The sequence below is a fragment of the Mustela nivalis genome (genome assembly GCF_964662115.1).
Source record: "Mustela nivalis genome assembly, chromosome: 16".
Taxonomy (NCBI): domain Eukaryota; kingdom Metazoa; phylum Chordata; class Mammalia; order Carnivora; family Mustelidae; genus Mustela; species Mustela nivalis.
In genome coordinates this window covers 12,023,257-12,049,744 of record NC_139035.1, presented here as the reverse complement: position 1 = coordinate 12,049,744, position 26,488 = coordinate 12,023,257, and the positions used below count along the sequence as shown (strand labels likewise).

Below are 26,488 nucleotides of genomic sequence, written 5' to 3'. Positions count from 1 at the left end.
CCCTGTTTTCAAATAAGGTCCCATTTACAGATTTTAGATGGATGTAAATTTGGGGAGGCGGGGAGGAAGCTATTTAAGCCACATCAAAGGGTTCTAAATTCAATTTAAGAGACTGAAGCTAACACACTAGATTTATCTACTTTATGTAAAGCAAACAGGTAGGATATGTTTTATGTAAAACAACAACAACAACAACTTATTTGCAGTTAAATACACTTACATGCTTTCCCACTGCATAGACCTAGGTATCTAGCATTTTCCATTCATGTGGCAGACATTACATTAAAGGAATATTTGGTTATGAAACCTCTGTTTATATAGATATGGAGCCAGAGACTTTCCACATTACTCTTAGTAGCTCAGTGTTTATAGAACCAAGCTAGACTTCTCTTAAATGTTTTAACTACTATTAGAATAATACTTTTGTTCTTTTTATTATATTTTATTATTTGCCTTTATTTCCCTTTTTAAAAATTAAAATTAAGTTAATTAACATATAGTATTAGTTTCAGAAGTAGAGATCAGTGATTCATCAGTCTTGTATAACACCCTGTGGTCATTACATTATGTGCCCTCCTTAGTGTCCATCTCCCAGTTATGCTATCCCCCCAACAACCCTTAGTTTCCTATGATTAAGAGTCTCTTACGGTTTGTCTCCCTCTCTGATTTCGTGTTATTTTATTTTTTTCTCTCTTCTCCTATCCTCCTTTGTTTGTTTCTTAAATTCTACATATGAGTGAGATCATATGATAATTGTCTTTCTCTGATTAATTTATTTCGCTTAGCATAATACCTCTAGTTCCATCCATGTTGTTGCAAATTGCAAGATTTCATTTGTTGTGGTGGCTGAGTAATATTCCATTGTATATATATACCACATTTTCTTTATCCATTCATTTGTCTGTGGACATCTGGGCTCTTTCCGTAGTTTGGCTATTGTGGACATTGCTGCTATAAACATTGGGGTTCAGGTGCCCTTTGGATCTCTACATCTGTGTCTTTGGGGTAAATACCCAGCAGTGCAGTTGCTGGGCCGTAGGGTAGCTCTATTTTTAACTTCTTGAGGAACCTCCATGCTATTTTCCAGAGTGGCTGCACCAGCTAGCATTCCCACCAACAGTGTTGGAGGGTTCCCCTTTCTCTGCATCCTCGCCAACATCTGTTGTTTCCTGACTTGTTAATGTTAGCTCTTCTGACTGGTGTGAGGTAGTGTCTCATTGTAGTTTTGATTTGTATTTCCCTGATGCGGAGTGGTGGTAAGCATATTTTTATGTGTCTATTGGCCATTGATATGTCTTCTTTGGAGGCATGTCTGCCCATGTCTTCTGCCCATTTCTTGATTGGATTATTTGTTCCTGGGTGTTGAGTTTGTTAAGTTCTTTGTAGATTTTGGGTACTAGCCCTTTATCTGATAAGACATTTGCAGATATCTTCTCCCATTCTGTGGATTGTCTTTTGGTTTTATTGACTGTTTCCTTTGCTGTGCAAAAGCTTTTTATCTTGATAAAGCCCCACTAGTTCACTTTTGCCCTTGTTTCCCTGGCCTTTGGAGATAGGTCTAGGAAGAAGTTGCTGTGGCTGAAGTCACAGAGGTTGCTGCCTCTGTTCTCTTTGAGGATTTTGATGGATTCCTATCTCACATTTAGGTCTTTCGTCCATTCTGAGTCTATTTTTGTGTGTGGTATAAGGAAATGGTCCAGTTTCATTCTTCTGCTTTCCAATTTTCCCAACACCATTTGTTGAAGAGACTGTGTTTTTTCCATTGGACATTCTTTCCTGCTTTGTCGAAGATTAGTTGACCATAGAGTTGAAGGTCCGTTTCTGGTTCTCTATTCTGTTCCATTTGAGCTACATGTCTGTTTTTGTGCCAGTACCATACTGTCTTGTTGATTACAGCTTTGTAATAGAGCTTGAACTCTGGAATCGTGATGCCACCAGCTTCGGTTTTCTTTTTTAAACATTCCTTTGGCTGTTGGGGTCTTTTCTGGTTCTATACAAATTTTAGGGTTATTTGTTCCACCTCTGTGGGAAAAAAAATTGATGGTATTTTGATAGGGATTGCACTGAATGTGTAGATTGCTCTCGGTAGCACAGATATTTTAATATTTGTTCTTGCAGTCCAGGAACATGGAATATTTTTCCATTTCTCTTTGTCTTCCTCAATTTCCTTCATGAGTACTTTATAGTTTTCTGAGTACAGATTCTTTGCCTCTTTGGTTAGGTTTATTCCTAGGTATCATATAGTTTTTGGTGCAGTTGTAAATGGAATTGACTCCTTAATTTTTCTTTCTTCTTTCTCATTTTTAGTGTATAGAAATGCAACTGACTTTTTCATTTTTATATCCACAACACCTAGTAGTGCCTGGTGCTGACTTATTGAATGAGGAATGAATTAATAAAAGAATAGTGTGTGTCTGCATGTATGGATTATCAACAGAAGCATGATGGGGGAACTTCTGTTGAGAAATATATCTCCCTCCATTCTTTTTACTTTATTATATTTCATTTTTTGAGGCCAGGTTGGTGAGCAGGTGGTGTGAGCAGGGTGTCAGAGGGAGAGGAAGGGAGAATTTTTTTTTTTTTTTTTTTAGATTTTATTTATTAGAGCATGCATGAGGGAAGGGGTGTAGGGAGAAGCAGACTCCATGCTGAGCAGGGAATCTCAACTCAGGGCTCAATCCCAGGACCCTGGGATCATGACCTGAACCAAAGGCAGCTGCTTAATCAACTTGGCCACCCAGGCACCCTCAGAGGGAGAGAATCTTAAGCAGGCTCCACACCTAGCGCCCAGCACAAGCCTGAAGTGGGCCTTGATTTCATGACCCTGAGATCTTGCTCTGAGCCAAAATCAAGCTCTCATGACCCTGAGATATTGATCTGAGCGGAAATCAAGGGTTGGATGCTTAACCTGCTGAGTCACCCAGGTGCCCCTACCCCATCCTTTTAAAAACCCAATTGATACAGTGTTGTGAATTTTGCTCTTGTTACTTATAGCATATTGTTCCATGTTAGTATACAAATTATATGATTACATAGTATTCCTTTACATAGATATAATTTAATTAGTCTTCTTTTTAAATTTTAATTGTGGTGAAATATACATAACACAAAACTTATCATCTTAACCATTTTTTAAAAGATTTTTTAAAAATTGATTTGAGAGAGAGAGCACACATGAGCAGGGGCAGGTGCAGAGGAAGGAGGAGAGAGAGAATCTTGAGCAGACTCCACAGCAGCCTAGAGACCCACAGGGGTTGGGGGGCTTGTTCCCACATCCCATGAGATTATGACGTGAGCTGAAACCAAAGTCAAGTGACTAAGCCACCCAGGTGTCCCTCCTCTTAACCATTTTTAAGTGTATGGTTCAGCATTAAGTACATTCTCCTTATTATATAACCAATCTCCAGAACTTTTTCATCTTGCAAAACTGAAACGCTCTACAAATTGAATAGTCCCCCTCTTAGAAACCACCATTGGTTTTCAGTTTCTATGAATTTGAGCTAGTCTTCTTTTTGAGTTGTTTTCCTTTTTTAAAAAATATTTATTTATTTATTTATTTATTTTGGAGAGAGAGCATGAGAGGGAGGGAAGGGCAGAATGCAACGGACAGAGAATCTTAAGCAGACTCCAAGCTGGGCGTAGAGCCTGACGTGGGGCTCATGAGATCACGATCTGAGCCAGAACCAGGAGTCAGTTGCTTAACCAGCTGCACCACCTAGGCACCCCTTCCTCTTTGCTCTCACAAATAAGGCTACAGTAACCAGTTTTGCATATGTGTCAGTCTGCGCATAAATAAGTGTATCTGTAAGTTGAATTCCTAGAAGTAGAATTTCTGGATAAAAAGATTTCTGCATTTCTCAGTTTTGATATATATTGCCAAATTGACTTCCCAAACTGTTGTACCAATTCATACTCCCCACAGCAATGTATGATACAGCAGCTGTTTAAATATGTTTCAGTAGTTAACTTGTCAGCTGAGCTGAATTGGAGCTTGGGGAAGGAAAGGCCACTGGAAGGAAAGTTGGTGCTGCTGCATTTTTCAAGGGGCCGGGCTGGGTTCTCTCCCATGGTTCTGCCTCTATTCCTCAAGGATTATTTGACATCCCTTTAGTGTACTTTTATGCTGCATTCATTTAAAGAAACTAAAATAAAAAATTTCCTATACTATGTAAGCTATTTGAGCATTGGTAATAACATTTGAGTGTTGGTAATGATTAGAATACCTCACTTTCCAAAGAGGTCCCACAACTTAATACTGTGTTTAGCCCTGCTGAAAATTTCCTTAATACAAATTTTAAAGTCTTTAAAATCAATGAATGGATGCCTTGCTTAAATGGGTTTTAACAGAAAGAAGCAATTAGCAGACCCCTTTTCTCATATGAACTCTTATGAGGAGCTCTGCTGTGTTGGGGTGACAGTGAAGGATGGCTGGAAAAGGACAGAGGCTGGGGGAGGCAGAGCAGGGGAGCTCCACAACTCCCCATGCCTCTTGCATCCAGAACTATTACAGGCAGGTGGGATGGCTTTTTTCCCTTAGGCTGTGTGTGAGAGGAGTGAACATTAACGTACAATCAGCCTCTCATAATTCATGTCAGACGTTTGAGGAACCCTCGATGCTTTGACTTGTAGAATCCTGATGCTCAAAACTGCTGCTCAGTTATCTTTTTTCTGTGAAGTGCATTTACTGTTAAATGAGATATAACTACATGGAGATACCAGTGTTTTCCTTAGAGTGTACATAATAGGTTCTGGTACGATGACTTTTTGTCTGGAGGTTCTTAATAAGTGTAACATCTTCATTAGTTTCCTTATTTGAAAATGAAAATACTTGCATATATTTGGAATGTTTTCCCATTTTATTATAAAGTAGAATTTGAGGGGCTCTGGAAAGCTTGTTCTAATTGTGATCAATATCAGTAGTTTAGAATTCATTCCCCTAGACTTTTTTTTTACTGTATTAAATAATAAAGTTTATTCCTTCATTAAAAAGGTGGAATCAGGCTATATATATTGTTTTGTGATTTGCTTTATTTTCTTGATAAGAAGTCCTTTTTGGGTTAGTGTATAGAGATACCCTCTATTCTTTCAGTGGATTCATACTCTTCCATGATATCATAACTTTCTTATTAACTCTCCTGTTGGTGAACATTTAAGTTCCAGTAAACATCCTTTATACATCTGTCTTTGCCTATTGGGACAAATGTTTCTGCGGGTTAATTTCTAAGAAATAAAACTTCTAGATCAAAGGATGAGCATTTTTACATTTTAATGGATGTTTGGGGGCCTTATACAATATTATTTCAACAGCCTCATTCTTACAGGAAGTAAACTTAGTTCAAAGTTTTAGGTAAGTGATTCTCATCATTGATATGTACCAGTTTGGCTAATATAAGGTTTCTAGTAATGTAAAAATCTTTAAAGTGACAGCTTTGTTGTTCTTCCAGTGATGGAATGGGGGGACGATATTAAAGCCGTGTCACAAGATGAAGCAGTGATGTTGGTGAATCATCAGGCAACAGGGGATGTTTGCACTCTGATGATGTGCCTCCAGGACAAAGGCCTGGTAAGCACCCTGAAGGCAGGCATAGACGCAGGAGGGGGAGGTTGATAAAGAATCTGTTTGAGTATCTTACTATTGTTTGGAACGTAAACTTGAATATCTATGCTTTTCCAAAATTGAGAAAATTTAAAGAAAAAATGGAGAAAAATGAAAAGAAAAAAGATGTATGTATATAATTCTAATTCCAGCTCCAGGACAGGAATGTGGTCTTTCAAAAAAGTAACTGGAAGATAATGTGAATGCTATCTCCAGAGAGATGTTTTTGAAAAAGTAACTGAGGTAAAACAGAGTTAAGATGTTCAGATTGGGAGCTGTCTTGAGGTGAAATAGTGGGTCACTGGTTTGAAAAATACAGGCACAAAAAGCAGTATTGTTTAAGATAGAAGAGTCTAGTTGGTCAGTGAATTAGCTGATCTTTATCCAGAAGAAAAAAAGGTAAACATTTTGGATTTCCTTTACCAAGCAAATTGAAAGGAAAGATACCAGGCCAGTTTTGTTAGGTGTTGTTAGGCTATGTATGAACCGTTGGTTTCACATGACTTTTGTTGATCACTAAATACATCTATCAAAGGGGTGGGTTTAAAATAAATTCAGTCTTTAGCATTAAAAGAATTATCAGCTTAGAAGATAAAGAGGTTGTATTCATAGAAAACTAAATAAGTAGAAAGTGTATAAATTAGTGGAATTCATATTTATCCTAATAGCAATGAAACCAATAGATGTTTATTAAGTGCTTCATACTCATGGTCAGTAACTATAAGGATTGAACATCAGTCCTTTAAGACTTTGTCCTCTAAAAGGAGCCAATAGTCCAGTGTAGGTGGAGGGAAAGTATAGTGAACGATACTTAATTGCAAAGTGAAAGGTGTTTAGTGGAGGATGAGCTCCCCATGTATGACAGGTATTGAAAACTTTGTAGAGGAGAGAGGACATAAACTTGGCTTGGTTAGAGTTGTGAAGCAAGAAGGCCTTCTTTAGTGAAACAGTCTCGGCCAGAACACCAAGGCAAGACTAAGCCTGATATATTTACATCCTAGAGATTTTGATTCCGTAGGTCCTGGTGTGGGGGTCAGAAAATGAGGTAAGAGTAAAGGAAAATGTTTGATTATTGTAAAATCTCTTTTTCATGTCCATCTGAAAAGCAGAGTCATAATCTTGCTGGAATGTGGAATAAATTCTGTCCTTTCTTATATTCAGAATATTGAATTGTTAAAAGGATATCACTGTATAAATATATTTGCTCTTATATTAATATTCATTACGTGCAGGGCACCTGGGTGGCTCAGTGGGTTAAAGCCACTGTCTTCGGCTCACTGCCTAGGACCCAGGGTCCTAGGATCAAGCCCCGCATCAGGCTCTCTGCTCAGCGGAGAGCCTGCTTCCTCCTCTCTCTCTGCCTGCCTCTCTGCTGACTTGTAATCTCTGTCAAATAAATAAATAAAAATCTTAAAAAAAAATTTATTACTTGTGATGTTAAAATTTTGTAAAGACTAGTTTATTTGGTTTTCATCAAAGAGAATCCCCAATTAACATTTTTATTCTTAATGATACAGTATTACATTCGTAGTGAAATTTCTGAAGGTTTATAGTGTCCTTAATTGCTTTTTGAATTTCAAAGAATGATTATAGTGGTCAGTATAAATATGTCCAGCTTAATCATTCTCACCCAAGTGTGGCATGGATGATAACTATATTAACTAGAATATTAGGTAATCTGAAATTCACCAATTATGTGGATAAAGGAAAATTTGTCTTGTTTGTTTGCTTTTGTAAAAAGATTTCTGTTAGTTTGACTTAGGTTAATTTTTCAGTTCAGAGTAATTTTGTTTTTATTTTCAGATAAGTTATACTAAACATTTCTTATAATCTGTTATTAGTGAGTAACTTGGAATCTTGAAGAATTTTTTTAATCTCCTTTCGTAAAAGAATAATTGAGAAATATAAAGCTGGAAGCACCATAATCTCTCCCTCCTGCCTAATATGTATAGGGCAATATTAATTTATATTTACCAGTAAAAATGTTCATTTGACTTACTACATACTCTGTGGGTACATTCAAAGAAAGAAGGCTAATGCTAAATTGTGGGTCAATTAAAAAAATACCAGCTTAATTGCTATGTGAGTGTAACATAGCTTTTGGAATTCAGGAGACGTCTTGTAGGAGCCTTTCCTGTTAGTGGGGGTCCGTTGGCCCGTTGGGAGGACAGCACTCTTGTCCCGAACTGGCCGGGGCATTGCTGGCTGTTTTCCATACCTGTCTGCTACCCACTAAATGCTGGTAGCCCTCCCTAGTCGTCGTGACAACCCAAATTGTCCTTACAGATTTCTGAACAGGAGAACCATTGACTTAACTATACTTTCCGAAGGATATAAAGAACATAATCCTTCATGTAATCGTCTCTAGATGTTTTGATATGTAGAAAATCCATGCTTCCAGATAAAGAATAATTGATGTGGGCCAATTCTGTTTCTTGGAATTACCTAACAGAGCTCCGAGTGACAGATCTATGAAATGCTCAGGGTTGCTTCAGACAGCTGGTGTTTACTGACCCTCTTTTGAGGAATATGAAACAAAGGATTAATTGTATTTTCCAAATGTGCTGGTACCTTTTAAAAATAAGTACCTCTGAATTCAGTCATGTCCTTTTATGACAAATTATGATAAAACTAAGAATTTTTATTTCTGTCAAAAGAACTTTATTAGACATATAATAAACATTTATTGACTTGTAACATTTCCCCTAAAATAAGCTAAGATAGAATTACCCATACAAATCTCAGAAGGTAGCTTGGCTGTCTTATTGAAATGAATTGTTTTAGGTGGCCCTTCTAACTGAAGAGTTAAATCCACTGTAAATGTAAGGTGAAACATAAAAACTCGTGGCTTTAGTGTTGGTATTTTAAACCCAGAAATCAATAAATAGCCGCTAAACTTCCTACTGTGTATAAAGCTCAAGTATTTTATAGGTTAAAACAGCTTGCTTTTTATTTTGTTCTTTGGGACACTTTTCAGCAAATTCCATTTAATTCAAATATCAATTTACTTAAACAGAGTAGTCATCATTACAAAGCAAAACAAGACTGAAAAAAACGAGATGATGGCAATCATTTTATTCTGTATTAATTGCCTTGGGGAATCACTTCTTCACTGGGCACATATCTTTATTTTTTAAAGTGATTTAACATAGTAGAGCTCAGGGGGAAGGAGTTGTGTAGTTGAACTATTTAGTGATGCTGAAAAATTAAGGCAGAAGCATTAACGTTATATTATTTGTCAGCTTTTATCATGTTTTTGCAAAAGCACCAGCGATGTCAGTGCTCATTTTTTCCACATATGTAAATTCATATAATTTGGTGCTTCGAGATGAAGTTTACATACGTTATTCCCATAGAAACCAAAGGAGCTCTGTTGCATTCTTTTGATTGAGGCCGTAGCTATTAATGCATTTATTTAAGGATTATAACAAGGAATGCCATTTCCTCAGCAGGGAGGAACAATTACCCACTTTATTAATTAGATCCCAGTTTACACTTTACATTTAATTTTGAAATTTGTTTGAAATAAAGTCTTTTGCTCTTTTTTTTTTTTTAAAGATTTTATTTATTTATTTGTCAGAGAGAGAGAGAGAGAGAGAGAGAGAGATCACGCAAGCAGGCAGAGGCGGAGAGAGAAGGAGGCTCCCTGCAGAGCAAGGAGCCCAATGCAGGACTCCATCCAAGGACTCTGGGATCATGACCTGAGCTGAAGGCAGCGGCCTAACTGACTGAGCCATCCAGGCGTCCCAAGTCTTTTGCTCTTAATACGAGTACTGACTCTTATCAAAAAGGGATACTATTTCTGTGTTTAAGAACTGAGGCACTGTGAATATTATTATGCTGGTAAAGAATACGGCCTTGCATAAACTAACAAATCTTCTTAACATAATCGTATATATAAATCATTCTATGAAGCAAACTTGAATGTTCTTTTATTTTGGACATTTTTGAACTTTTATAAAATTTAAAATTTTACATTTATATGATTATAATTTATAATTTTTAATATTTTAGCCATTAAGGTAAAGTCACATTTTATAAAGCTTTATTAATTAAATTTAGAGCCCTCATTCAATAACTTCATTTTATTGTTTCAAAATAATGTTACAAGTTATATAAGAATCACCAGAGATTTTGTTTAGGGTAGAACAAATCTATAATCATTAAGTCCAGATTTAAGAAGTCAATTCAGCTTTATTTGTTACACAGTAATATGTATTACCTGAGACCTGAGATTTCAAGACTTGGACTCAAGATCAGTAATTTTTCAGGGAGACTTTGTGCTTTAATTATAGAAATAAACACTGGATTTAAAATATATAGGTTAATTAAGAGGATGCTTAGATGACTATATTTAAAACTTAAAGCCCTGGCTAGACTACAGCAGGTTTCTAATACTTACCATGTAATTATTTCTTGCTTTTAAATATTTTAGGTTGTTGCTCAAATGATGTGGTTGATGGATCATATTTTTAAGTACACAAACTTTGGAATTGTTTCTCTAATTCACGGAGACTTCTTTATAAGACAGGTGAGTAATGAGTTTTCCTTTTTCACAGTGATAGCCCGATCACGCTGATCCTTTATTGTAAACATGGGCCAAAACCAGTTACAATACATAGAGCAAGCTCTAGTATCTCAGGGAGCTCTTCCTCTGAATCTTTGTTCCCTGAAACATTTCTTTTGATGTGAATTTGAGTATGCTCAAGCAGTAAAATGGTGACATTGCAGATGTTCTGACCTCTACCCTCCTTCTCACATCTCAACAGTACAATGTTTAGTAAAGATTTATCAAGCCGTTGCCCCATTCTCAACTCTTCTGCTTCTTAGCCATGTGAATAAGGCAACTTATTTAAACTTTCAAAGTTTCCTCATTTTTCAGATGACAACTGTTAGGGTACCGAGTCAACCACCTCTCAATTAGACAGAGAACACCATACCCTAACACAACAAGAGGCACTGCTGTCATAGGGTGGGGTTTAAATGAAGTAATACACTTGGAGTGTATTATTCATCTATATTTTCTTTTTTTTTTTTAAGATTTTATTTATTTATTTGACGGAGAGAGATCACAAGTAGGCAGAGAAGCAGGCAGAGAGAGGGAGGGAAGCAGGCTCCCTGCTGAGCAGAGAGCCCGATGTGGGGCTCGATCCCAGGACCCTGAGATCATGACCTGAGCTGAAGGCAGAGGCTTTAACCCACTGAGCCACTCAGGTGCCCCCCTCGTCATCTATATTTTCACCATTATTTTTGCTAACAAGTCACTATCGCATGATAGAGAAGGTACCTAAATTGCTGGTAGGTAGGTGGATAGGTGGGCAGATAGAAGAACATATTTGGGGAATTCATAGTAGGAAAAGTGAATCCATCAGATTTTTATGAACTCAGAAAACCTTTAGAGAAAAAATAATTATGAGTTTGATAGAGGAATGTAGATTGAGAATGGGTCCTAGGCATTGGGGACAAGTTTAGTTACTGTAAGAGAAAGAATCACACACTCTTATCAAGTCAGCACTACATTACGGTATTTCCCTGGTATGCCACTGATATCACAGGCTTGATTTTCTCAAAAACTGAAATATGATATGCAAGAGTTTTTACGTATGGCAGTGCCACATTTATCTGGTATTTATATATGTAGCAGCTTCAGCCTTGCCCATTTAAGTACTTACTGAATAACTGTTGAATCTGGTTAAGTCTCATCGGAGACCACAAGTTCAGAAATAAGCTGGAAGTGTGTAGAGAAACTTCTGAGATGACTGTAGGTGTCACAAAACATATATACTTTACTCCAGATACTTACGTACAGAACATTTTCTTTTCCACATGCTGTGCCCATGATCTAGTTTCTAGGAAACACTCTTGATTCTTCTGAGCAGGAAGACATTGCATGGGGACCTCAGGAGGAAGTGGGAATGGGGATTGGCTACAAGTTTGAGACAAAATGAACGAACAGTGATTAGAACAACATAACAAAGAAATTAGCATAATACATTAGAGCATCACAGGAGGGGAATAAGTAGAAGCAGCCATTGAAGCTTAGCCTTCTAAGGAAAAGCAGAGCCCTTTTCATCAGGAGAGTATGAGGAAATTATCACAGTTTTAACAGTTGACCCTCTTTGATGACCCTGAGGCATCACTAAGTTATACTAAGTGATTGGTGTACTTTGAGGAGATAAGCGTAGAAAATAAAGTACTCCTAAGCGTAGAAAATAATGTACTCCAAAACATTTTCATTTTTATTGCAATGTAAAGTTTTACATACTTAAAGACTGTATTTCAAAATTACCAGAAATATTGCAAGTTTGTTTCTAAAGAGCAACCCTTCCTCCCCTTCCGAGCCCAATAAGATAGTAATAAAAATCTGTAACATTGTTGGGGGAGAGAGAGAAACTACCATTTTTAAAGAAAGTCTCTTGGACTTTACTACTAGATATTTCCAAGAATATAAAAATGTTTTACATGCAGTCTTGGGAACTTAATAAATAAAGCTTAATCATGATCAGTTCAATTCAGTAAAATAAATGTCTTACTTGCTTTGCATTGGAGTAATTTAAAGACTAAATGCATACAGATTATTTCGGGGCCTTCTATATTTGTGTTGGCTGGAAAATTATTAATGAATCAACTCTACTGAAAGGAAGAACCTTTGTAATATTTGTGGGTTTGGGGCTTTCCTACAAATTTTTCTGGATTCCTGTTTCAGTCTCCAAGTCATCTTCTTTCTTCTCTCTCCTTCACACTAAGGTCCTGTCCATTAGAATGCCCTGTTTGCTCTACTTTCAGACTTTCCTGAATGTATCCACTTCTCATCAATACACCATAGTCAGATCTCATCACACCCCCTTGCCTGGACTGCTGCAATAGTCTGCCGGCTTATCTGCTGGAGTCTTTCTGTCACTGGAGCCATCAGATTTTTTTAAATGTAAATAAGATCATGACCCTCCCTTGTTCAGAACCACCCATTGACTTCTCATCCCAGACTACTTACCAAGGTCAAGGCCCTTCCTCTCTGTCCCCCACGTCTCTCTGCAATTTCCTCTTCTACCACTGTCTCCCTCACTCATCACAAATCAGCCACACTGGCCTTGGTACTGCTCTTTGAATACTTAGCGCTTGTTCCCATCTCCGGGCCTTTCTTCTTTTTGTTCTTGTCCCTTGGAGAAAGAACTCTGCCTCTCTTCTCCACTTGACTGGTTCCTTCGCATTACCAGCTCATTGCTCCCAGTTTACCTCCTTGGGGCTGTTCTCTCTGACCTCACTGACCTTCTCTATCCTCTTGCTCGTGTTCTTCCTAACACATCACCATCCAAATTTTCACTTTTTAGTTTTCTATCTTTTCTACTCGAGTAACCTCCACGAGGGTCTCTTACTTCTCTGTCTCCAGTGTAGGACGGTGCCTGCCAAATTACACGCTCTCAGTGAACAGTCACTGAGCTGATGAATGAGTGAACTCTCAGAGGTAATTAGAGCAATTGTCTTGCTCTTGTCTGTAAGCGCTAATCACTTCTTTTTACCGCTGCAGTCAAAGGGGGAAGTGAGTGGGGGGAAATCGTTCTTCTGATCTGTGAATGGGATTTTACTTTAAAAGCTGTTATTTCTATTTAATTTTGTGGCATTTTAATTTCAAATGTGCCTATACTTATTGTATGTGTGTCTGCCTTCTTAGGGAAAATCTCATCGTGACCAGCAGCTGCTGCTTCTCAAAAAGCACCTAGAAAAGAATTACAGGAGCAGAGACCGAAAATGGATTGTTTTGTTTCCAGAAGGGGGCTTCCTCAGGAAGAGGCGAGAAACAAGTCAAGCGTTTGCCAAAAAAAATAACTTGCCATTTCTTACACATGTCACTCTGCCAAGGATTGGGGCAACAAACATTATCTTGAGTGCGCTTGTAGCACGACAGGAAAATGGAAGTCCAGCAGGAGGAGATGCTAAAGAATTAGGTATGATGGCTTTTAGCACTCTTTTGTTGGAATTCAGGAATTATCTGGAGTTCCAGGAGATAACATAATTATTCTTTTTATAATTGTAATTTTTGTCAAACAAATAATACCCAGGGAGAAGGTGCAAATTTAATTTTTTAGTGTTTCTATTTACAGAAGTTAGTTCATGCTTACAATAATTTATTCAAGTAATGCAAAATGCACAAAGACAAAGGTGTCTTTCTTTACCCCCACCCACCCTTACTGCTGGCCATTCCCACTGCTGCAGTAAGCTGTAAATATCTTCATATATTTGTGAAAGTGTAGTTGGGAGTATAGATTCCTAGAAGTGGAATTGCTAGGTTAATGGTACAGGATTAGAAATCCCTAATTTGAAAAGCTAATCATAGATTTGCAAATGCAAATTGTAATAATGTATTTTTTTTCATTTATCGAATTTAGAAAGTTTTTTTTTTAAAGATTTTATTTATTTATTTGACAGATCACAGATAGAGAGGCAGACAGGGGGTGGGGGGAAGCAGGCTCCCTGCTGAGCAGAGAGCCTGATGCGGGGCTCCATCCTAGGACCCTGAGATCATGACCTGAGCCAAAGGAGGAGGTTTAACCCACTGAGCCACCCAGGCGCCCCGCATTTTTTTTTGTAAGATTTTATTTATTTATTTGACAGACAGAGATCACAAGTAGGCAGAGAGGCAGGCAGAGAGAGAGGGGGAAGCAGGCTCCCCGCCAAGCAGAGAGCCCAATGTGGGGCTCGATCCCAGGACCCTGAGATCATGACCTGAGCCGAGGCAGAGGCTTAACCCACTGAGCCACCCAAGTGCCCCCACAGCATTATTTTTAACAGCAAAAATTTGGAATAGCCAGAAGGAAGAACAGGCCCGAAGTTATCAAATATCCATCCAACACACTACAATACAGCCATTACAAATGATGTTTGTAGAGAGTTTTTATGGCTTGGAGAGTGCTTATTCTCTATCATGTTAATGGAGTGGAAGGAACACACAACTCTTTTTCTTTCTTTCTTTTTCTTTTTTAAGATTTTATTTATTTATTTGACAGAGAGATCACAAGTAGACAGAGAGGCAGGCAGAGAGAGAGAGAGAGGAGGAAGCAGGCTCCCCGCTGAGCAGAGAGCCCGACGCGGGGGCTTGATCCCAGAACTCTGGGATCATGACCTGAGCCAAAGGCAGAGGCTTTAACCCACTGAGCCACCCAGGCACCCCTGGAACACACAACTCTTGTGAAACCATTGTGAGTTCAAATATGTCAGCAATAAGCAGTGGGAAATGAGTGAAAGGAAAGATCCCAAATGTCAACAGTGGTTGCTTCTCTGAGTTGTAACATTATGGATGATCTCCCCCCATTTCGGAATACTTCTGTTTTTTTTTTTTAACAATGAGTATGTATTACTTTTATGGCGAGAAAAAGCAAACCATAGTCAAAGATGCAACTGTTTTGGAGATAGCCTGCTGAACTGGGAAGGTTTGCAGAATTTGCACCAACAGCACAAAGACTGTTTTGAACAAGTTTATCAGAGAGACTGTAAAATTGGGTAATAAATGATAAATTGAAAAACTGAAAGAAACTCACTAAGCCTGTTTCCTTTAGTAGTATTTTGCTATTAAAAATATATATATATTTGGGGTGCCTGGGTGGCTCAGTGGGTTAAAGCCTCTGCCTTCGGCTCAGGTCATGTTCCCGGGGTCCTGGGATCGAGCCCCACATCGGGCTTTCTGCTCAGCAGGGAGCCTGCTTCCCTTCCTCTCTCTCTGCCTGCCTCTCTGCCTGCTTGTGATCTTTGTCTGTCAAATAAATAAATAAATAAAATTTAAAAAAAAAAAAAAAATATATATATATATATATATATATATATATATATTCTTTAGCTAAAGTAAAAATGAAAAGGATTGGTCCTCAGAAATACATGTTTTTAATGATGGTTAGGACCAGACATAGAGAGAATGCCTGTCCTAAGACTCCACTGAGTTTTCCTTTCATTTTTTTTTTTTTTTTAAGCAGCTGCTTGGCAGTCAGCTCTCTTAATCTTTCATCATCTATTAAAAAGACAAATTGAAAGAGTCTTTTAATAGAAAAGGAAAGTTCAGAATAGCTTCAGACAGACATGGTGGCAATGTCAGCCAAGCCAAAGCTTGAAGGCAAAGGTCTTCCAAATAGGATTAGTTGCACTAATAAAGACTGCTGCTTTTTAAATAGTTCTGCCCAGTCAGTAATACCCTGTGGTGTTCTAGATCTCAAGGGTAGGGGCTATTGTCATATTGATCACACAATCATGTTTTTTCTCTTAGAGAGAAATAATTTCTTTTTATAATGAAAGCAGAGTAGCTTCTTGTTCATCTTAACTTGGTTAGAATTTTTACTGTAGCTGCGTAGGAAAAATTATAAGAAGTTCTAGAAAGTTATATATCCCAAAAGTAGTTTCACTTGTCTTTTATCATTTTCTTCTCGGTGTTTTGGTATTTTGTATTTTATTTTCTCTAGTATTGATATTTACTATTTAGTGTTCTGTTCCATATAAGTACAGAACGTGCCTTGTCTCTTTTAATATATGATCCATATACTGGGGCGCCCAGGTGGCTCAGTAGGTTGAGCATTTGACTTGATCTTGGCTCTGGTCTTGATCTCAGGGTCATGAGTTTGGGGCCCACGCTGGGCCCCACATTGGGCTCCACGCTGGGAGGGGAACCTACTTTAAAAAAAAATAAATAAATATACACGCGCACACACACACACATATGTATAGGATCCATATATGTATCAAAGTTGTGTCTGATTAAAAGGGATAGTATTTTTTTGTTTATTATATGATTTAATAGATACTCAACTGAACTCTGGTGATTTTTCCCAATAATTTTATTATAAAAATTTTCAAGCATATGTAAAAATTGAAAGAATTTTATAGTTAATATCCACTAGCTGACCAACTAGATTCTATAATTAAAATTTTACTATATTTGCTTTATTCTGTCTTTTTCTGCCCTCTATCAATCCATTAGTCCATCTTATTTGTTTTTTAGTGTAATCAAATAAGTTGCAGACATCAGTATACTTTACTCCTAAACGTTTCGGCATATGTATATCACTGATAGCTTGTTAAATGTGTTTCTTTTTTTTTTTTTTTAAAGATTTTATTTATTTATTTGTCATAGAGAGAGAAGCGAGAGCAAGCACAGGCAGACAGAGTGGCAGGCAGAGGCAGAGGGAGAAGCAGGCTCCCTGCCAAGCAGGGAGCCCGATGTGGGACAAGATCCCAGGACGCTGGGATCATGACCTGAGCCGAAGGCAGCCGCTTAACCAACTGAGCCACCCAGGCGTACCGTTAAATGTGTTTCTTTACACATTTACTTTACTTTGTTCCTTTAGCAGTAGGTTATTTAAACATTTTTTTAAACCTATTTCTGTGGTATCTTTCCCCTTTAGAATATTTCTAAAGTTTTTTAAAGCTTAAGGTCACTTTTTAGTGAAGTAAAGTAAAATATCATTGATTCTTAATGCACATTTAGACTTACATTTTAGAACAGGTTTTATTTTTTTAGAGATCTCTTAAATACTTCAGACAAAGGACAGACTATCACCCAAGTCGGGCTCTCAGCATTCTCTGTGAGGATTCCCTCTCAATTCTTGTTCAACTTTGTACTCCATGCTGGGAATAGAAGCAGGAGGCCAATAACCAAAGTAAACAGAACTTCCCCACAGCCTCTTGATAATTGCAGTTACCTGCCTTACCTACCAAAGAGTGGATGGTTTTACTGCTTTATTTGCATAGAACTCTTGCTAAAGTGGGAGGGGTTTTTTTGTTTGTCTGTGTTAAATAAGAATAGCAACTGACAATCCTATGTCAATAAAATGCTTAATTTGAGGCCTTATTCCAGCATTTATTAATATCTTCCAGGTATCACAAATCTTGGTGTTTATATTATATTGTATTGTATTTGGCGAATGGATTTATTTTGAGAACTGTTTTTGTTGTTTTTTTTTTTTTACTTTTGTAATGTGATACTTTAGCTTCTGACTTTTTCATAGGCTAGGTTTTATGAGCGATAAAATATAACTTAGACTTTGACAGTGCACTGTTGTATTGAATGCTTGAATGGTGCATGTCCAATAAATAATAGTGCTTTGTTATTTGCTTATTTGTTTGAGATTCAGCCATTTCATATAAGGAAATACTTGATACCATCCTAAATGTATCAATGAAACAGTAACACCAGAGTTCATCCTGTTTTCATAAAGCAGAAGATACATCAGTATGCTTTGTTTATACTATATTTTATAAATGGTATAAAAATTGATCCAATTTTGGGGTGCCTGGGTGGCTCAGTGTGTTAAGCCTCTGCCTTCAGCTCAGGTCATGATCCCAGGGTCCTGGGATCAAGCCCAGCATCGGGCTCTCTGCTGAGCAGGGAGCCTGCTTCCCTTCCTCTCTCTCTGCCGGCCTCTCTGCCTCCTTGTGATCTCTGCCTATGAAATAAAGAAATAAAATCTTTAAAAAAAAAATTGATCCAATTTTAACTTGTTTTTTGCTGTGTCCTCAGGTAGCAAATCGAAAGGCCTCCAATGGATAATAGATACAACGATAGCTTATCCCAAAGCTGAACCTATAGATATTCAGACGTGGATCCTCGGGTACAGGAAACCAACCATCACACATGTACATTACAGGTAAGAATTCTGTGTTAGTGACTCAGTATATACCCAACATAAAGTACTATCTCAGGACAGTGGTTTAATATTAAATTTTTAATCAATCGTGAAAATAGTTGGCTCAAAACCATTCTTATGCTGACTTCTTAATATGAAAATATCATTTGAAGTAGTTATTTTCACTGAGTGATAAAAGTCTCTAAAAACGGCATTCGGGAGGTACTGTCATTACTTGATTGCTTGACACTCTGAACAGAAGTACTAAAGGCAAACATCAGGCATATATGTATATGTATTTTACACATATATATAATACATACATACATATATACTCATTTGGGCTAAGTAGATTTTTATTAATAGAAATGGAATTTGTATTTAAATCATGCAGTTTCCTAAGATTTTCTAAATGATTAAATTGAGAATTTAGTTACGCTTACACTTTAAAATTTTAATGTTTTAATATTTAACATTTTAATATGGCATTTGCATAAACAACAGCAAACATATTTACTGAATATTCTGTACCAGCTTCTTGAGACTTTTTTAATGTAGGTTGCTTTTTAAAAAGATGTTTATAGCAAAGTGCCATACTGATGAAGCCTGAATAGACTTGGTCGCTCTCTGAGGCATTTATCTTAATTTCCTGGTCAAAGATCTCAACCCTTGGCAACTAGTTACAAAGTGGGTGTTGTGGAAGACTGAGGAATCCCAGACCTGTACCTTGAAACAAATATTACATTTTATGTTAACTTAAAAAAACAAAACAAAGTGAGCAGTTGGTCCCTTACAGGATCACAATTGCCACAAAAGCCCTCAACTCAAGAGGAAAACTACTCAAATTACGTACTCATTAAAAGTAAATAGGTGCATGTTTTCATATGTGTAAACGATTATAATTTTACAAATAGAAGTACAGAGTTGGAAAAATCTGAAACTAAAGTTTTAAGACTTAAATGTTACAATTTGGGGTTTTGATATGAAAGAGATAACTATCAAATTACAGTTGATTCTGCTGTGTGACTTACATTGCCAGATTGTGAAGGTCATATGTAAGGTAAGAAAGTAATTCTTGGTGACTGCCCGGACTCCATTCCATGTATGTTGTCCATTTTACTTACGTAGCACTTCCTGTGGATAAAGCAGTATGCTAGGCCCTGCAGGAATTTTTCCACAAAGAGTTTCATTTTCATATCCATGAAACTTATCTAGCCTTCAGTAAATTTTTAAATTGTAATCTATCCCATTAGCTTCAGGTGTACAGCACAGTGATTCAGCTTCTGTTATGCTCACCATGAGTGCAACTGCCATCTGAACTCAGAGAATTTTTTAACCCAGTCTCTGTGCAAAATTTTGTATATGTCTGCAGTTCTCTGCAGAGAAGTTTCACAGCTTTTGATCTAGTCTCAAAATAGATTAAGGATTTAAAAAAAGAATAAGGACTCCTGATTTAGAGATCAAAACCAAATAGTAGATAAAAGATGTGGAATGGTTAGTTTGATACAGAAAAATACTTCTACTGATCAAATTGAAGCATTTGAGAAATATGTTTGATTATAGAAACTTTATTATTAGACATAGAAATAATGAAGAAAATTCTAAAATATTAGATTAGCAAAGATTAAATCATGATGTAGAATCATATCCTAAAATTTTAATGAGAGTACACATTATGCCCACTTATTTATTTATATATACATACTCACATACACACACACTTCCTAGGAGACTTGGGACAGGTAAAGAGATAAACTCTTCTTCACGGAAATTTAATAAGAAGAGTTTGTTGTCTAACCAATGTTTGGAAAAGGAAAGGACTTGTGTTCAGATGGAAAAGGGAGGGGTAATGAAAGGGGCTGGAGAGAAAGAGGGGTCTTGGTATCAGGATCATTTTGAGGGTTTGCAAGAAGTTTGTGAGAAGGGATGTGGGCCGTGACCGTGGCAGCTCCCAGGGATAAATCTCTATCACCCACACTTTGACTCCCTACCCTCCTGTACTGTTCTAGGCCATCTGGACTCCCTGGAAGATAGGAAAGAAAGGATTGTTGTTTGGTTTAGTTCGGCTTTGGGGGATGCTTCCCCCTACCTCCAGTTTTCAATCCCAAAATAAACTGTTTATTGCTTATCTTAGATTTTTCCTGGTAGGAATAGCACCATTGAAATTAAAATAAATTTAAACAAACATGGTACTCCTCACCCATTTTTTTTTTATTTCCCGTTCTCAGAGAGATTGGTTCTTTTGTTCAAACTCTCCAGTTGTTTGGATATATTTTTAAAACTTTAAACAAGGATGAGATGTTTCCAATTAGAACAAGAGATTTAAAATGCAACATTGGAAATCATATATACACGAATATGAATAATATAAATGAGGTCAAATCTCTTTCTCTTTTATTTTTATTTGTTTATTTTATTTTATTTTTATTTTTATTTATTTGACAGGCAGAGATCACAAGTAGGCAGAGAGGCAGGCAGAGAGAGAGAGGAAGCAGGCCTCCCCGCTGAGCAGAGAGCCCGACATAGGGCATGATCCCAGAACCCTGGGATCATGACCTGAGCCAAAGGCAGAGGCTTTAATTCACTGAGCCACCCAGGTGCCCCTCTCTTTTTCTTTCAATGTGGGGAGGCTGGTAAGAAAAACTGAACAGCACTGACTGGTTAAAGTGGGGAATGGGTGCCCAGAGAGAAAGGAAAAGTGCTCAGGAGACTGTCAAGTTCACTGAAAAATAGTAGTTTTGCTTAATGTTGCCTTATCTTCATCCATAGGCAGATTTTAATAATTATTAATTAATTTATTTTTTTCCTGCAATTAAGCATAATTTATCCAGAACCTTTCTATTAAGCCATATGATGCAATTTTGTTTCATATTATATAGAAAGTATTTGTTTCTTCTTAGCCCCAGTTGACTTTTTTTTTAATAAAGCACTCTCTCAGTCTTAGAAAATTTAATTGAAATGATTATCTGGTGATTATGGTATAGCTGGGCAAGTTGGTACTGTTGCTAGTTTTTTTCAGCATAAGCTAGAGGAGTGTACATGTGAAAGTCAAAAATTAATTACTCTTCTGCTCAGCATTTATCAGATCCCACTTAGAGCACTATATGTATTTTAAAAGAAATAATGCAGTTAGTAGAAGGTTATGAAAATACCAAATATATATAAATCCTGGAACACGAGTACCACTTGAATGACCATTTTAGATCAAACCAAAGCAAATTTGGTGGTGGTAATAATTAAATGAAACATAATTCTAAGGGAAGCTGCACATTGGAAATAGAAACAGGTTAAGGAAAAATTTAGCAATTCATAAGTACTAAATCTGTAATATGTTTCTGTATATGTGAAGTACTTCTACCATATTTTAGGTAAATTTCACGGAGGGCAGTAACTGTCCTTTCCCGTGGGACACATCTGTGCCTCTGGGTGGCTCGGGTACTCTCAGAACACCGTTACATTCTTGACCATCAGAATGTACTTGGAAAACAATACAGTTGTGATCATTCAACATTACTTAACATTAATCTGTAGTTGGGCCATTTTTTATTTCTTTAATACATTTCTCTTCTTGGAAATTATTGTCAAGGCTGTCAGGTAATCTCCACTCCCTGTTCTGTACCTCATCGGAACATACTGTGACAGGTGTATGGAGATTTCTGAGCAAAAAAAGGCATTTTGGGGGGCACCTGGCTGGTGCCCTGACTGGCATCTGAGATACATGTGATTTTTTATCTTGGGTGATGAGTTAAAGCCCCACATTGGGTGCAGATTACTTAAATAAATAAAAAAAATTTTTTTCCCTGTAGAGTGAATCCACTTATGATATGTTAGTAAAACTAAATGCTTAGAAAACATTTTGTCTTTATTTAAGTAAGAAAAGACTAGATTACCAGAAGGTATAGCAGAATATTCATCCAGATTTTAAGTTTCTATACTGATGCTTAGGAAAAAAGCACAAGAATCCAAAAGCTTACTTGAAGTGTTCTAAAACAAACTCTTTTTTTTTCCCCCAATAGCATTGGGAAATTGTCCATTCACTTCTTACTTCTTGGGTTTGTATGTTCATTTTAGGATGTTATATGTTGTATAGGATTTCTGGAAGAGACAAACCCTAAAACTGCAAATATATATGTTACCATATGCTGTAAAGTACTTTTCTAAAATACCACATAAAGGAGAAAGTAAACATTTGTGATGTGGTGTATACTAGATTGTACCTTACAGATAGATAGCATTGTTATCTGTCAAAAGTCAAACTTTTGAGGCAGGTGTTTGGAGCTTATTCCTTAGAAAACTTGGAGTAAGTGGTGATTCAGTACCCAGACCATTTTGCTAATTAAACCCAGCGCATATGGAGCCACACAGGCAGCCCATCTGAGGATCTTCCTGGCTGGAGGTTGCGCCTGCTTCAGTGAATGCATTGTTTGAGCATCAGATGATACATTGATAAAATGCTTTTAAAAACCACAAAGCACCTTACTAATACAAAATACCATTAGGAAGATATATAAAGTGTGTATGGATTATTGATAAATCCAATGTTAGTAATTTACCATTCCCTGCAGATTAATCTTGGGCCACTTAATTAGTTTAAAAGATGGCCTTTCTTATTCCTTATTTCCTGATATTATGTATTGTTTAACTAGGGGAATATGTTTTATTAGTAGGCATACAACCACACTATTGATTTTTTTCAAAAGCAATGCTTGTTTGTAAAGAGGAACTAAGCCTTAATTATAAGAAACATTTGAGGGGACAACTCTTTCCTCCCACTTTCCCTTTTATATTATTACTGTCACACTGGAAGATAGCTTCTTCCTATTAAAGAAGTAATGGGCATGACGTGCTGCTGTTAAGGACTTAATAGGAAAATTAAACATGATTAGATTTTAACTACAGGGATGGAATGTTTATGAGGATAAAAGCAAAAGTAATCAGTGCCCTTAATATAAATGTCTGCTTTACTCCAGAGTAGGACAGTGAGTTCGAAAAAAATGGTGTTCTTGGGCAGAAGTAGCTTATATTTTTATTTTTTAAATCTTAAATGGGGTGCCTGGGTGGCTCAGTGGGGTAAGCCTCTGCCTTCAGCTCAGGTCATGATCTCAGGGTCCTGGGATCAAGCCCCACATGGGGCTCTCTGCTTAACCGGGAACCTGCTTCTCCTTCTCCCTCTGCCTGCCTCTCTGCCTACTTGTGATCTCTGTCTGTCAAATAAATAAATAAAATATTAAAAATAAAAAAATAAAATAAAATCTTAAAGAACGATCTAACCTTGAGTGTAGGTAGTAGCATAGATAGATTACAAAAGGCAGACGTGTTGCTTTCATGTCTTATTTGATTGGAATTTTGGTGATTGTGGAGAAGGCATTCCACTAGGGACTTTGAGCAAGAACTTACTTTCAGTTTTGGAGGGAGGGAACTCATTCAGCAAAGGATTTTTTTAACTAATAATTTTAAAGAAAATAGGCTCACTAGAGGTGCCTGGCTGGCTCAGTCAGTAGAGCATGCGACTTGATTTTTAGGGTCGTGAGTTCCTGCCCCACATTGGGTGTAGAGATAACTTAAAAATAAAATCTTTAAAAAAAAAAAAAGTGCTCACTAGCAAGAATGGACAAATGTTGACATTTTAAAATATTTGCTTTAGGATTTTTTATTAATGAAAGAAAACATTTCTTGTGAAGTTAAGTTGCCATTATGTCCCCTCCCAATTCCATCCCCTTCTTTCCCAACCATTGAAGTATCATAACTTGGTGTGTAGCCTTCCTGTCCTAATATTTTTATTACACAGATACGCTTATAATATATAATATTCTATATGTGTTTTTTTAAATGTAGGTAATCATAGGTGATTTATCATTTTACAACATGTATTTTTCCTCTCTGCATTATTTTCTAGTTTTTTTATCTTTATGTTTCCCTTTCATTCATTTGAACTACTATCACTATTTAACTGTTCTGATGATTGTCACACATCATCAGTCCTTTCTCCTATTGTTGGATACCTGTTTTCGCAGTATTTTTGCTTTTATAATAAACAGTGTCACAGTGAATATTTTTATACCTCTTTCACTAAGCATATGCTAGTAAAGTGAGCGTTAAATTAGGGAATGTGTGTGCCCAGCGTGAAAGTGCTAGATCTTAGGGTGCGTGCATTTTCACCTTTCCTGGGCATAGTCAAGTGGTTCTCCCAGTGGTTACATCAGATTACAATCTCATTAGCAGTATATAAGAGATCATCTCTTCCAATATGTCAAAGTCATCACCTTTAACTTTTGCAAATGTGATACATTTGAAATATTATATCATTATTTATTTATTTATTTATTATTTTTTAAAAGATTTTATTTATTTGACAGAGATCACAAGTAGGCAGAGAGGCAGACAGAGAGAGAGGAGGAGGAAGCAGGCTCCCTGCCAAGCAGAGAGCCCGATGCGGGTCTCGATCCCAGGACCCCGAGATCACGACCTGAGCTGAAGGCAGAGACTTAACCCACTGAGCCACCCAGGCACCCTGTTGTATCATTATTTAGTCCTCGGGTTTCATATTTATGAAATGAGTGATAATCCTGTAACCTGATAGTAAGATACATTCCTGTAAAACATAAGATTAAGGCGAAGCTAGCGTCTTTATCTAGGTATTCAGTCACTGTTAGAAATCTTACTGGGTCACTCACTGATGTCTGTCGTCCCCCCCTAGAACATAACCTCCTTGGGAGAAGATACTTCGTCTTGTTGACAACTCCCAAAGCAATGCTGGCATATAGCAGAAATTCAGTACTTAACGAATGTGTGAAGGCTAGAGTCTAAACATGCACTTTCCAGTGAGAGCAGCCTCTGGCCATGTAGTCATTGAGCTCCTGAGATGTGTCTAGTCTGCTTCCAGATGTTTTGTAAATGTAAAACACACACTGGATTCAACAACTAGTAGGAAAAAGGACTGTAAAATATCTCAATAATTCTTGATGACATGTTGAAGTGATAATATTTTAGATTTGAGGGGTTAAAAGGTGACATTGCTTTAACATTATTAGATCTCCTCTGTTACATACTTTGTAAAGTACTAAGTTTATTTTCAAAAATAGAAGTATGCGACCATGGAAAATATTTCATAGAGCATGCTCACTTTAAATTCCTTAATATTTCCTTTTAATATTTGTTCTTATATATGTTTTTAATGTAGCTACAGTATGTATAAAAGTTCATTTGTATTCTACTTTTCCCATATAACTTTTTTAAAAAAAGATTTTATTTATTTGACAGAAAAAGCGAGAGAGCACAAGGAGGGGGAACAGCAGAGGGAGAGGAGAAGCAAGCTACCCACTGAGCAGGGAGCCCAAGGGCCTGAATCCCAGGACCCTGGGATCATGACCTGAGCCAAAGGCAGATGCTTAACCAACTGAGCCACCCAGGCGCCCTTCCCATATAGCATTTTAATGAACATTGTCCCCATACTATTTATGTACTAGGTGTTAAGATTACAAATTTTATAAGTATTTTAAAATATTATTACAGGGGCGCCTGGGTGGCTCAGTGGGTTAAGCTGCTGCCTTTGGCTCAGGTCATGATCTCAGGGTCCTGGGATCGAGTCCCGCATCGGGCTCTCTGCTCAGCAGGGAGCCTGCTTCCCTCTCTCTCTCTGCCTGCGATCTACTTGTGATCTCTCTCTGTCAAATAAATAAATAAAATCTTTAAAAATATATATATATCATTACAAAGTCTTTACATTTTTAATGACTTTCTAATTCCTACTTAGTGTATACATTTAATGACCCATTTCCTCACTAGCCATAGACTTGTCAGGTTTTATTTTTGACTTTTAATGACACCATGCTGAATATATTAGTTCTTACATATAGCTTCCTCCACCCTGTGTTTTAGATTCCTTTATAGTAGATATTTTTAACCTGTTACTTCTGATGTTAGTATTAACATAATACTTCTGATGAGTATTATTAAAACGACATCTGAATGGGAAGAGTGATTGTCAGAGGGATGAGGGCAAACTTATCTTTGAGAAAAATTACCAACACTTAAAAACAATATAATATTTTAAGGGGTGCCTGGGTGGCTCTGTGGGTTAAGCCTCTGCCTTTGGCTTAGGTCATGGTCTCAGGGTCCCAGGATCGAGCCCTGCATCAGGCTCTCTGCTCAGTGGGGAGCCTGCTTCCCTCTTTTCTCTCTCTGCCTGCCTCTCTGACTACTTGTGATCTCTCTCTCCATCAAATAAATAAATAAAAACTTTAAAAAAACCCAATATAATATTTTAGTAATTTTATGCATAAACCTAATG

General features: G+C 37.1%; 1 protein-coding gene across 4 annotated transcripts in view; it reads left to right on the top strand.

The window, feature by feature from the left end:
• The window catches only part of LPGAT1 (lysophosphatidylglycerol acyltransferase 1), an 85,082-nt gene that overhangs the window by 33,802 nt on the left and 24,792 nt on the right, over positions 1-26,488 (top strand). For all 4 annotated transcript variants that reach the window (XM_082702457.1, XM_082702456.1, XM_082702454.1 and 1 more), the window contains 4 exons: positions 5,445-5,563; positions 10,032-10,127; positions 13,266-13,539; positions 18,093-18,219. In XM_082702457.1, coding sequence (XP_082558583.1) covers positions 5,445-5,563; positions 10,032-10,127; positions 13,266-13,539; positions 18,093-18,219 — 616 coding nt within the window. The remainder of the gene's footprint in view (positions 1-5,444; positions 5,564-10,031; positions 10,128-13,265; positions 13,540-18,092; positions 18,220-26,488) is intronic.